Below are 14728 nucleotides of genomic sequence, written 5' to 3'. Positions count from 1 at the left end.
AATCATACAAATACAGTTTGATTGCGTCACAAAAAAAGGCCTTTGCGTTTCTTCATATGCGTGCAGATTGTGCGGGTGTGACAGTGGAGGAGAAGGAGGGAGATGACTTGTGGGAATGAGCAGGCAGGGTTTGTAGGGGCTGGGCCCACGACAGCGCCGTCCGCCGTTCAGCGGCTCCACACCTGACGGACTTCATCAGACGCACAGATGATGGAGCTCTCGGTGCTACCGAGTTATTCTGCTGCCACCATTTCGCAACCTTTGCGCCCGACACATTACAAATGTACTCCAATTCTATTTTTTCTAATTGTTTCATGTCTGGGCTTTTATTTTGACGATTGATCGATCAGTGGATGGGGTCGTTTTTTTTTAATCTATCGTGAAGTCGGATCGAGATGCTCTTTTGTTTTCCTGGTGATAAAAAAAACAAAAAAAAAACAACGATCAGGGGTTGGACTGATGCTGCGTCGCTGGTAAATACCAGGAATGGGTGTCATTAAATCAAGGCTGTCAATTGTGATTCGTTCTTGGATCAGAATGTTCTTGCGATAAATCAGATTCATCTACAAGTTGCTACACTGAGCAGGTAAGACTTCTTCTTTTCTTTTCTTTTTCCATTCCTGACTGTGTGACATTAATGCACAGGCTTAGCCTTCGCTTTCTGGAGCCTATTGGCTGTCTAACATACCCCCTTATTAGACGCTGTTTCTGATCCATCCATCAAGCGTAGTGCGTCATCTGGACTGTCACACTGTTCTCCTCTTGCGTCCATCCGCCATCCATATGGACGTAAGTCATCCATGGCTACCGAAGAACAGGACTCCATTTTAATGTGACACACTGTGTCTCACATGCATATTTAACTCAGTTTCTTATATAGGACTTATATAAGGAAAGCACCGTCTTTTTTTGCACAGAGCCCTAAGTGCACTTATGCAACACATACATGCATTCATTGGATCACACACGCAGATATCTGTAAGATGCTTTATGAAACGTGCAGAACAGTAAAAGAGGTTTTAAATGTGTATATGCCACAGAGTGCTCTATGATTAGATTCTTCAAACATAACATTTTTTTCTCCCTTCGCGACTAATTCCAAAGAGGACAATGTAAGACAACCCCAATATAATGATTTGGTGCTGCATTTCCTTTCTTATTCTGCCTTTAAAAAAACAGAAATTACAAAATAGTCAAATCTGTGCGGCAAACAACACAGAATCAACTGGTATTTCTGTAGATGCAATAACGGTGTTGTGTTTCCTTCAATTTCTTATTAAAAATGAAGAGACAAATTCACCAAAAACATCTTGAGCAAAGGAAAAGTTCAGTTTCCTAAAATGCGAATAATTTCTAGTGTAAATAACACAATAATGTATTGATCAGTGAATTATTTTGATGGATCTTTGTGTTCGTCATCTTCTTCTTCTTCTATATTCCAGGCTTCAGTCAAGCAATCAGATGCTCCAATCAATAGTCACTGGACCGAGTCTGCCACAGGAAGGATATCAGTAACACACTAATTCACACACACACACACACACACACACACACACACACACACACACACACACACACACACACACACACACACACACACACACACACACACACACACACACACACACACACACACACACACACACACACACACAGGCCATGGCACTGGAGAACTCAGTATTTCCATCCCGCCCCGATTTTCTCTCGTTCCCTGTGGAAGGGAAGGGGGAAGGGGAGGAAGTGGAAGTGGGCACAGAGGCTACCGTCTCCACCGGAGTCTTCAATCTATCAGAAGAGCTGGGCCACGTTGTCACCTCGGAGGCCACGCCGTCCCCTCCACCCTTGGTCAAGGTCAACAGGTCCTTCCAGGCCAAACTAGCCGAGCGGGAGGCTAACGCCAATCAGCCGCGGAAGAAGACCCAGGGGACGGAGAAAGAGAAGGGACGATTTGGGTGGGGTGAGTGAATTTGTGTGATTTTTTTTTTTTATATCATTGATGCCATTTCTGATGATGAAATAAATGTTTCAGATGTAGTTGCTGTTGGCTTTATTCCAGTACAGGTAAACCGAATGGTCTGATTTAGAGCGTGCTGCAAAGTCCTGCAGTGTTTTTGACAGTCTTGCACATATTTTCTCATCAGACTTCTCCAGCGATTCATTAGCTCCAGCGTCTATCTTCCACTCCGTACATCTTTGATAAAGGAATAATCTACCCTGAGTGAGGAGTTGGACATTTGTTATTATGGTTTACCTGCCATTATTAATTTCAATGACAGATGTGATTTATTTAAGCATTTTCTGAAATATTTCATTTTTAGAACCATTAGTTAACTTTAATATGTCAAAATAGAGAAAAACCTATCATAAAAAAAACCAGTGAGAGAGGAATTTGGAAGTTTTCCTTTGAATCTTGTCACTTATTGATAATAACTGCAGATGACGTGAAAGTGGAATAGTTTTGTGTCTTACTCGTGTTACTATCTCAGTCTCAGTACATGAAAAATATCAACTTCCTTCAAGGATGTAGATTAGAGTGTGATCTTGTATTTTTTCTCCTCAAAGTGTAGGATTTCCTCACCTGTCTGTTTTCATTTGTGCTCTCCCTTCTTCACCAGCCAGATTTCTCTCTGAGCCGCGCCGCATCTCTGTCAGCCCTCTAATCCCAAGACACCCACCGCCGCTTATCCTCCTTTGTCTCGATGTGCCTTCATTTAACTCGCGTCCTCTAAACTACAGTTGTTTCTTCAGATTGCATTCTTTTTTTTCTCAAAAAAAATGTAAAAGAGAATTTCATATTCATCTTTGTGGTTTTCTAAAAGGGGTTTCTGGGACCATAAAGATCACGATAACCTATTAAGATTCTCCTTCAACAGTGTTTTACGCACAGAAGTGCACCAACACTTGAAATCTTTCAGCCTTACGTACTCTGCACCTCACACACAATGTTCTGTAAACACCTTCTCTTCTCTCACTGCCCCCTTTCACACACCCCCATCACTCCATTTCGACACCAGCCCGGGCTCGGCGTAAGAGGCAGCGCTACGTGGAGAAGAATGGTCGTTGTAATGTGCAACACGGTAACATGCAGGAGACCTACCGCTACCTGACTGACATCTTCACCACGCTGGTGGACCTCAACTGGCGCTGCTCCCTCTTTGTGTTCGTCATGGCCTACGCCGTCACATGGCTCTTCTTTGGGGCCATCTGGTACCTCATAGCATACTGTAGGTAAGACTGCGGAACAAAAGGGGTGGGGGGTTGGTACAAGTTTCTTTTATTTAGAATTCTTCATCTATGCATCATGGTGCAATCTATAGAAGTTCATTACTTGAATGGTGCCGCTACACCCCCATAACAGAGTGAGTTCAAAATTAGCCTTTCCTGTGTTGTGGGCTTTTTTCTTTTTTTTTTAACAAAGAGTGCATATTTCAGTCTTTTTTCTGACTAACTTGCAAACTAATATTGAATGCATTTGCATTTTCCTGAGAAAGGTGAAGGTAAAAAATTTTTTTTACCGAACTGATGCTAATGACTAATCAGCTAAACAGTTTTGTTTGATGAAGCTGTAGCAATAAATTCATAGAATTATTTTGCAAGTTAGCCAGTGTGCAGGAATTCATTCTTGCAGGTTATTTTTTTTAAACACATTTACCTGATTTTTAAACACATGCAGTGTAACTCTTTAATTAGTGAGATTTAGAGGCACTGATTGTCAAATTTTTAATCCCTCGGATAGAACCAGGCTAGCATTTTTCACCGATTTGCAGTGCTAATCATCTTTCGCAAGCAGATACAAGCGTTCCATTAATCTCATCATAAAACTTTCTGTGAGAGCTCAATGAAAGAGAATAATCACATTTCACCAAATTTCAAACTTTTCCTTTAAAGAAAGCTTAATGAAGCATTGCTATCCTTTTAACTACTTACAGATGGAGGATGAGTGACTTGCATCTCAAGACATTTCTGCAATGAAAGCTGAAAAAATCTTTCAGCCAAAAACAGATGATCAAACAATATAAATATTACAGCATATTTCATCACAATGTGTTACTGCTTTATAAGATGTATCTGCTGGATCCCAGCTCCAATTAGCTAACGTATTATTCTCTTAAAATTGAGGCATCTTTATATCAATTACAGGACAACTTAACTTGTGCCAGAGAGCTGTCTCTGTTGCTGCTATCGCTTGGTCACCAACACAGATCAATAAAGGTTATAGATTTTTTAAATGATTTGACACCACTTTCATTAATTGGCGCTCCCTTTCTGGCTGGGGGGGGGGGGGCGTTAATCAGAGGCATTAGCCTGTGTAGTGACAAAAAATCTGCAGAGTTTAGTGCCAGTGGACTGCAAAACCAGCAGATAAAGTGAAGATGCTGTATATTATGATGTATAATGGAAAGACTGGGAGTTCTGCAGTATTGAGAAAAAGAGACAGCTTGAATGTTAATCATTGTGACAAATATGGGGAAAAGGGTGTCGTGTTATTCATTATAGGAATTTGCTTAAAAATAGCTTGTAAATAAACAGAGAGATGAGTCATCGCACGTTTCTGCTCCTCTTCTTTTAAAATATAAATCTTCTCACTCTCTGTCTATTTTTGCTACTTAACACCCACTTTGTCACCCTCCCGCCTTCCCTTTTCTCACACATTCTCATTCTTTTCTTCCCAAGAGGTGATCTGGACCATCTGGAGGATGAGACGTGGACGCCGTGCGTCAACAACGTCAATGGTTTCATCTCGGCCTTCCTCTTTTCCATTGAGACAGAGACCACCATCGGCTATGGCCACCGTGTGATTACCGACCAGTGTCCCGTGGGCACCATGCTGCTGCTGCTGCAAGCCATACTGGGCTCAATGGTCAATGCCTTCATGGTAAGCATGTCTCGCAGAAATGGGTAAATTGCAGTCAGGATTTTCATCAAAAATGGGCATATTGAGGAACTTATGATGTATTTTGCAATTTAATAAAGCTAAAATTAAAGGATGTAATCAGGGGCATTTTAGGGTCAGAGCTTTGTGGGGTTCAGCCTTCAGAGGAAGCACAAATGTTTGTGTGTTTATTTGTTGCCATGACCGCACAAGGTAGGCTAAAAATGCAGAAAATTGTGCATGCAATATTTTGGTGGATTAGATATTTCACCAAAACATTATTAAATAAAATTAATAAATCTATTCGCCATTTGTTTGTCTCAGTCTTGTTTAATGCTATTTATGTGTATTTCAAGTATACAGTATATTCTATTTTAAGATGTTCTGTTTCTTATTCTAAGCAAATTAATATTACTAAATGTACAAAATCAGACCAGTATTCTGTCATCAGTTGAAGCCAATACCAGATCAATGAGTCAAGTTCAATATGGAAAATAAATTGAATAAAAGTAATCAGACTTTTAGTCAAATCTTCTCTGGGCAAATGATTTCCGGACAAATTGAAAGGTGTTTTTAGTCCTACTGAGGTCCAAGTGTTTCTTTTATGAATCGGCTTGAGAACGTTTCCGTTTTAAAGTTAGTTGATACTAACACACGTGACTTATTATCAAAAACAAAAGCAGTCTTCTGCTTTTCTAGTTTTTCGTACGTCTTTTCATCTGTCCTTTAACCCATCAAACTCTCCACACCTCTTCCCCCTCCACGCAGGTCGGCTGTATGTTTGTTAAAATCTCACAACCCAACAAAAGGGCCGAGACGTTGGTGTTCTCCAAACACGCCGTCATCTCTCTGAGAGACGACAAGCTGTGTCTGATGTTCAGGGTGGGTGACCTTCGGAGCTCCCACATTGTGGGGGCCAACATGAGGGCCAAGCTCATCAAGTCCAAGCAGACTCAGGAGGGTGAGAATGTCAGATAACACAGTTAATAATAACTTTCTTTTTTTTTGTTCACCAGCAATGAAGGCTGTAACAATATGAAAAATGGGTAATACAGTAGTAGTATCCATACAAAAAATATATAAAAGTAAATTAATTAGTGCTGTGTGTTTTGCTTCTTTTTGTCTCAGTTGTGGGGGGGGAAGTGGAGCGAGAATAACTGTACAAAAACTAATTTATGTACAAGATGATTGATGTAATGTTATATTAAATGCATTATTAACATATTATTAAAGTTAATTTTTTAATTTCACAGTAGTTGTCAATATCTGCATATTCAACATTTACTCTTTTATGCTACTATGACAACTGGTCCAAATGCAAAGTGCAGTAGCTGAATTTTTGTGACATTAATTGTGAAAATTAAATGTCACATCTTATTTAAGTAGTTTTTATTCTACTGTCACGTTTCCCTGTGGTATTGAGGTTTTACTGATGTTGTTGATGTTTTTTAATTATTGAAAGAAAAAAATGCAAAAAGCTGATTAGTATTTTTTAATATTCAATTGATTTCTAATGTAGGTCATGATTCTAAAGCCCATATAAAACAAATAATTATTTTCTTTTCACAGATTTATGTGTTGAACTGCTTTCAAATAGACAATAATGATTTCCTCTCCTCGCTGCTGATTGACTCCTTCAGGTGAGTTCATCCCTCTGGACCAGACAGACATCAGTGTGGGCTTCGAGACAGGTGACGATCGCCTCTTCCTGGTCTCACCGCTAGTGATCTCTCACGAGATCGACGCACACTCACCTTTCTGGGATATGTCGCAGGCCCAGCTGGAAAAGGAGGACTTTGAGATTGTGGTCATCCTGGAGGGAATGGTGGAGGCAACAGGTGATGAATGATCCGTCTGCTGCTTACCACTAAAATAAATGCTTCTATTTTGAGATGATAATAACATTCTAGTTTTATTAAATTTCAGGGTATATAAATATTGTTTTTATCACATGGGGGTTTTATATGCTTTTGTGATTTAAAATGCTTCTTTAAAAAATCATAAAATAACAGAATTACATTGTATGACAAATAGTGCCTTGTAATCTGATGGAAGTATGAATTTGTATTGGCCCTCTTATGTTGTAAATGTATGTTTAGCTGCAACAACAATAATTTACCATTAGGATATTAATCTTGTAGATTTATACAACTATGACATTACAGGAAATCAATCATTGTTGTAGAGAAAGCAAACCTTTTCCCAAACCATCCATTAAAAGATTAAATTTCCCTGTTTTTGTTTAGATCTGCAGTTTTTTTTGGTATGAGAGCTCCCTTTCAGGAAGCTTTTAGAGCTTTGTGATGTTGTCATGTTCTAGTACAGATGTATTTATGTATGTATGTGAATGAATCCTGTTATCGGGGGCAAAAAAAAAAAACCCTAGAGTGATCATCTGAGGGCGTGTAGATATCTTCTCATAAGTTATGCTGTGTCCATTTAACTGCTGACTAAAGCAGCGTTCCATTTTAAATTGTCATACTGAGAGAAGATCCAAAAGGTGTTAGATCATATGCAAGCAAGCATCTGGGCTACCAGAGCGACCATACATCACCAGGTAAAAGCTTAAAAGGTGTCATGCTATAGTTACTTACAACATTGCAATACACCGAGTGGGAAAATAATTCACACAAACCGGGCAACACGTTATCCCTGCCCATATTTATTTACAAATTTAACACCTATATCACATTTATGGTTGTGGAACTAACTAACTTACTGTTTGAACATTTTGAAATCCTACATATTAACAGAGCTTTTTGTTCCACTGCAGGAATATTGCTATAAATGTTCGCACAGGCAGGCTTTTTTTTTTTTTTTTCTGATCTATCATAAATGCTGTGAAACATGAGGCGCTGTCATGCTTTCGTTTTTTGCGCGCAGGAATGACGTGCCAGGCAAGGAGCTCCTATCTAGCAGAGGAGGTGTTGTGGGGTCACCGGTTCAGTCCGATGATGTTGCTGGCAGAAGGTTTCTTTGACATCGACTATGGAGCCTTTCATCACACCTTTGAGGTAACGTAGGAGTGACATGTGTGTGACAAAGTATCTGTTAATAGCAGGTAACCCAGGTGTGAAACAGCGATCAATCTGTGTTCCGACCAGAGTGCAGCTGAAGAATTAAAAAATGTGTTTGTTTTCTTTCTCTTTAAGGAAAATTTCAGGCACATCTTGCTTTTTAAGCATTATATTAACACTTTAGGCATTATAGACAGTACTTAGAAATAAAGTTAATGATAAATTAAGTTACGTAGCTTCTTGATAATGGTGCTATAATAAATTCTGACTTATTACCCACATCCCTTTAAATAAATGTATAAATGAATAATAATGACTCACGATCAAGATGTACTTACTTCTAAATAGAATGATTATTTATGATACTGCAATGACTAAGTAGTGATTTGTAGTAGAAGATTGTGGAACCCATTACTCTGTAGTAATAAAACATATAGAGAACTGGTAAGCACATTGCGGATCCGTTTAAGCCAGAACAATGCTGAGCTTTTTCAGTCTTAAAACTGAACTTGTCAACTTCTAGCTGTAGCTTTATATTTCTTTATTTTTTTCTCATTAACTTTAAGTGAGAAAACGTAAAAGTGCATTCCCCTTGTCTCTCCTCCACATAGGTGGACACGCCCTCCTGTTCGGCACGGGAGCTCTCATTGGCTGCGGCCAGACTGGACGCTCACCTCTACTGGTCCATCTCCAGCAGGCTGGATGAAGAACCCACCCTGACCAACCAGGCAGCCAAACAGCCGGACAGCAGCTCCACCAACAGCAAAGCAGGGGAGACGACCTTCATCGTGGGAGAGATGACTGACATCCAGGAGCAAACGGGACTGGGCGAACTGAACGGCAGCGTCACCACCAACCAATCAGAATTAGAGGCCTAGAACACAGAATGTTTACACAGACATTTATCATTTCAGCACCTCACCACAACTTTTGTCCGCAGATCTTTTCGTTCAAGGCGCAGGAGTGGTGTCATGAGTTCTACAGCGTGTGGCAGATCTAATGTTACCACAAGGAGTTTATTTCTTGATATTTCTTACAAGTTTTCTTTATTACAAGTGTGCTGTATGTGTGATAGCTCTTCTTGATCTTTTGTGCTAGATCCAGTCACCCTTGCCTATATCTACATTTAAATAAAAATACTATGCTTTATGTGGGTTCAACAATAGTATATCCTGTGGACTCAGGCGGAGTAGTACACTGATAGTGGTTATTTATCTTGCTAGCAAAAACTAGGGTTGCTGTTTGTACACATTGTAGGGTTGTTCACTTTTAAAATAGGTGCAGTGCATAGATCCTTTATTTTAAATTACACATGAAATTATATTGAATGATAGTGAGCTATAAAAACAATTTCTATAGATGCAAAGACCATTACCAGTGCGTTAGTCAGGGCCTAACAGAGAGGAAAAGTGACACCAGTTATTTAGAAATAAGAAAACTTATTTTGGCAGCTAGAAATGACAGACCTACATTATGTTTATGTAACAGTAATTTAACTTTAAACATTAGTTTCCTACTACTACCAGCATTATTTGCAGCTGTGGTCAAAAATGTAATCGGTCGCGCCTGTAACCACACCCAGTCGTGATGTCATCAGGACCTGGAGTACGTCTGAACATCAGTGCCACAATTTGACCCGTTAAGCTACTGGATGGCAACCAAAGCAAGATAGAGTGTCATTCTAGAATCTTTTTACAAAGATAGCTTAACAATGAAGTTTGTGTCATTTGTAGCACAAGGATTGTCTATACTTTGTCAAAAGCTGCATAGAAATTAACAGCACAGCAGCGTCAGGTCCAGCTCAGTCGCGTCTCCTGCTTTGCCGCTGCATATATTGTATATGTGGCTGTTTTTTGTTGATGATTTTATTATTTATCACGTCTGTTAGAATGAATAAACTGCAGTATATTCCAGATCAAATGTCTCAGATTGTGCTGTTATAGGAATATAGCTTTGATTAAGATTCTCAGTCATCCAGGTCTTGTTCGATCTCTGTTGGATAAAGTCAACAGAGATTGTAGGAAACAATGAAAATGTTTTGCTGCTCATCCAAGAGGCTTCTTCACTTCTGAACGACTGGAGTTCCACATATTTATTGATGGTTGGCCTTTGCTCCGGAGGACAGCTGATATTGAAGGCCTCCACCTCTGTTGTGAAATGGCTTTTTACATTTTCCATAGATGGCGTCCTTAACCCACCCCTCAAACCATCCGTTTCTCCTGGCTATCAAGTGTGCATTGTTACCTTCAGATGAATGGCCCGTGTCCTTCAGCTCATGGTCCATGGTCACGGACTGCTGAATCCTGTCCTGAGGCCTTCCATCCATTTATGGAGTGGTTGTGTGATTAAGACGAGTGAGAAATGTTAAGCAAAGAAAAAGTAGTGGAACAAGAATAAGAATTTTTATCTGAAAAGTCAGGGCCTTCATTTTTTATGTCCCAGTAAAACACATTCTTCTAGTTTTCCATTAGAGTACTAGAACAGTACAATTTACTAAACCAGTGCAAAGGTTTGGGAGTGCAACCAATCAAATTTATTTGTAGACCATCCTTCAATCTGAGATAGGATGCTGACATAGTATTTACATATTTAAATGTTGTATCCAAGTTCATAAAGGAATACTGTCATTTACCACATGTAATCAAAAGATTGCTTCCTTTGCAGGTGAAGGATTATAAAATCAATTGTCACTGTATAAATTATTTTAAAAATTCCTTTTGGAATCATTCATTCAAAAAAAGATCAACAATTGGAACTTTGTGTTATTTTTGGGTATAAAGTATAATCAAAGGTAATCTAAATGTAGGACTCATTACAGACCTAAATTATTATCGATTAAAGAAATACAATACGGATAATTGTAATCAATAACTGTTAGGATCCAGAAACAGCACAGATTCTGGATAGGGCTGGTGGATTCAATGAATAGGCTGCTCACAGCATGCTGAGCAGGTAGTGGCGATGAATGAAAGGGGTGAGGGTGATGAGTGACTCAATGCAGACATCGATCAGCAGGCAGATGACATTTTTAGCTGCAGAAAATGAAAGATCCATCGACAAAAGAAAAAGAGACACGAGGTAGTAACACCTTAGTAAACATCAGGCGGTGTAGACATAAGTACCACAAATATATTCTAGTATATAGGGTCCACTGCGCCAGAGATCTGTGAGGGAGGGATGAGACAGCCAGGCTTCAAATGCTGCAGGCTGATGAGCCGATGAAAGGAGAGTGATACAATCAGCAGGAGGAGTGCGGACCAGGACCGGAGAGAATCGCCATGGTTATGAGCCTCATAAACCGCACTGTATATAACATATACACACACTAGAATAATATACATACCGAAAATATACACACAATACGGAACAGAGGGTCTCTTTCACATCACTTAATTACCTCTCTATGCTGAGGAGTTTGTTTCTACCTGAGTCCTTTTGTTGGTTGCTCTTTGGGGACACATGTGACCAGATGGGTAGAATATTATATTTATTTTTTTACCTCAGTGGAGGTGTTATACTTTACTGAGCACCACTTTATTTATACTGTGTAGTGATTACATATAAATATAATATTACTGTCATAGTTGGGCTGATTACTTTTTTTCTAGTTTATACAGGCATAGTGGTGTAGATTTAACTATAAATATGCTTTTTACGCAGTGAAATACTTTAATAAGGTACAGCACAAGAAAATTTGATCATGGTTTATCTCTCGATGAAGTAACTCTTTTAAAGTGTAATAACAATCTGCATTACAAACTAACGTTTGTTCTGATTTCGTACAGTTACAACCACTAACCTATCCAACTACTTCATGATTAATGGCCCATAGTCAACTTCCCATCTTCCGTAAAACCCTAAGGCATCTCATTTGAAATTCAGGGCTGGATTTCAGCGCCAGGGGAAGTCAGCACATTGGGTTACTAGGCAGACTCTCGACTTCAAAAAAAAAAAAAAGAGAGAGAGAGAGGGAGAGAGAGAAAAAATGTCTTTCTCTGTCTTGGCTGCTAGATGGCGATGAAGATCCCCCCCCCCATCTCTTCCTCCAGCTAGTGACACAGCCCTATTGGTGAGTACAGGGATGGGGTCCCCTCAGCTGTCTCCTAGGCAACGGGGGCTGGGGACAGGGAGAGGGCAGAGTGTGTGTTTCTGTGAATGTGTATGTTAATGCGCGTTTGAACTGGACCTTTGCAACTGATGGGAGACTTTTTTTTTGTTGAGCATTGTCGACGTTGATGAGGCATTATGGGTGGATGTCTGTGTACGACTGGGTGATGATGACACACGACAGTGACCTTGAGATGTAAAAAAGCAAATGACCTTGACATTGAAAAATAAGTCAAGGAGGATACAGATGGGTTTTTTTTTTTTAATATCGAGGATGAAATATCACACAGAAATAGGAGTTTTGAAAAACACTTTAATAAATTATTAAACAGGAATCAAAGTGTGTGTTCTAGAGTAAAGCCCTCAGGATGTTGCTGGAGACATTTAGCTTCAGCAGATATAAAGGTGCTTAAAGGTGCCTCACATCATTTTGTTTGAAGGTGAAGGGATAAGTGTGACCTTACAGGATCCAGTGATTCTCAGCTACAGACATGAACCTCATGTGCTATTTCAAAGTACTAATTAGGATTTTAATTAATTGATTTGTGTGCATGAGCTGAGTTGGAATCAATTTTTATCTTCACTGACATTACAGTCTAGTTTTTAGCACAAACAAATGGAGGAGTGGAACGTTTAAAAAGCTAAAAAAGAAATGCAGAATAAAATTTGATGCTCAGCAGTTTCTTCGAGATTAGAAACAATCAGATGAAATTAGCCCCATAAAGGAGTTTTCGGACAAGTGTAAAAAAATACTACATAAATATCGTGACATCGATGTGAAAAAATATTACATTCATTGTAAATAGGCTGCAAGGCTGCGATGAAACTGAGAATCACTAAAATATTGAGCTTCATGACTTATTGCGAAGGAGATATAAGTTGGTCTAATCAATATTTGTTTATTAGCTATAGATTAGCCGATACGTGTAATATGAACGGGATCACTCATCTTAATGACCAAACGGAGAATTACCATCTGTATCTGTAAGTCTCCCTTAACTCTATGGACTTTTGCATCATTAGTTAATTGCATTGATTTTTACAGGCTGCAACTGAACTGATTTGCTTCATTTTGATGCACACACACACACACACACACACACACACACACACATTGATCTTTTATATATATATATATATATATATATATATATATATATATATATATATATAAAAGATCAATCAAATTTACAGTTTCAAAACAAGTAATGACCAAATTCTGCAACTAGTTATAAAACATTTAGAGCTAAAGACAGACCACTGACACAGCATGAGCTGCACGTGGGTTATCATCAACTTCCTTTGTTAGCTTCATTGACTGTGGCTGGTATCATTAGCACTGTATAAGGGTGTGTTTGATTCTGCCTCTGTCAGCAGTTTGCTTTCAGTGCGTTTATAGGTGGACTATATGCTGCATACATCACGGTGGGCAGATGGTACAGTTTTACATGGACAGCCACAATGTCTCAGTATGTGTGAGAGAAGTGGGCTCTTATCCAGACACATGCATATACATACATGCTTACACACACACTTCAGTGCGCGCGCACACACACACACACAAACACACACACACACGCAAAGCTCATTGTTTTTACAGCTTGCCACGTACTGCAGTCATCAGTGTTTTCAGATGCTCCAAGCACAAAATTCCCACACATCTCCTGTATGCTACCTGATCAGCGCAAAACAGCTGACAGTTCAAGTTTGTAAGTTGGTGACATTTAGATCTATAAGAAGAAGCTATAACAACCTTCTGCATTAGAATGATTTTGCGGAAATCTGTTCAGTTGTTTCCAATAATTAGCATAATTTTGTTTAATATCAAAGTTAAGCCAAGTTATAAAAAAAAAAAAAGAAACTCCTGCATCGGCCCATCCTTCTGAACCTGTACCAGAATTGAATGTCTTGTTTTTTGGCTCGTGTCCCATCCTTCCACTCAGTGTCATGGTAATCTGTCTTGTGGGTGAAAACCTCATTGATGAGGAATGATCGTCCCTTCCTGCCCAATGCATAAATTAACAGTTGTAGGGTAACACGTTTCTTTTTGATGTAAAGGTAATAAAATGTTGTGTTTATAGCTAGTTTCTCTAGTCTCAACTAATAATCATGAAACTAATTAGTGGTGTACATTCACACTGGAGGATACACTCAACTGCAATGTCAACCTGACATTATGACAAAAGCTGTAAGAGGCTAGAAGCTGGTCTGTGATGTCACTGTTTCAGAGGAGCTGCCCTTTTCTTGTTTATACGGTGTTGAAATTGGGAGTGTTTTATAAAAAAAATCACATTCTGGAGCCTGTTTTATTAAGACAGCATTTTCATGTCTGAATATCTCATGTCACTGTTCTTTTGTGCTGCTGTTGAGAAAACCACACAGCACATACAGTATGTAATGACTTCAGATGAGGATGAAGCACTCACCTCTGAGTGACACCTCCTCTAAGACTAACACAATAATCAAACTGTGGAATTGTATGATGTGAAGACAAGAACTCCTTTGAGGCCAAAATTTGAAGACATAGTCCTCCTAACAACAATCAAACTGTTCAGGTCAGAGTGTTTTATTTGATGCCATTGAAAGTTTTGGTGGGGGGCTTCAAGACCAGGAGATCCGAGTCAAATTTCTCTGCCCAAAATGTTCAACCAGAAGTTCTCAGACCTCTATTTAGGATTTGAAGATGTTTCTCTTCCCATCTCAGCGGCTTCTTCAGTTCTAACCGGCTGGT

General features: G+C 39.2%; 1 protein-coding gene across 1 annotated transcript; it reads left to right on the top strand.

Moving 5' to 3' along the window:
- The first annotated feature begins 1659 nt into the window (after positions 1-1659).
- Positions 1660-9763, top strand: kcnj9 (potassium inwardly rectifying channel subfamily J member 9). The gene is made up of 7 exons (XM_068340330.1): positions 1660-1957; positions 3015-3228; positions 4675-4876; positions 5642-5834; positions 6514-6711; positions 7757-7887; positions 8502-9763. Exons 1-7 carry the CDS (start codon positions 1660-1662, stop codon positions 8766-8768), a joined length of 1503 nt encoding a protein of 500 aa, XP_068196431.1. The 3' UTR covers positions 8769-9763.
- Positions 9764-14728: the final 4965 nt, after the last annotated feature.

Source organism: Antennarius striatus, chromosome 18, assembly GCF_040054535.1.
Source record: "Antennarius striatus isolate MH-2024 chromosome 18, ASM4005453v1, whole genome shotgun sequence".
In the NCBI taxonomy this organism is placed as follows: Eukaryota; Metazoa; Chordata; class Actinopteri; order Lophiiformes; family Antennariidae; genus Antennarius; species Antennarius striatus.
This window is presented reverse-complemented; position numbering and strand designations above follow the sequence as displayed.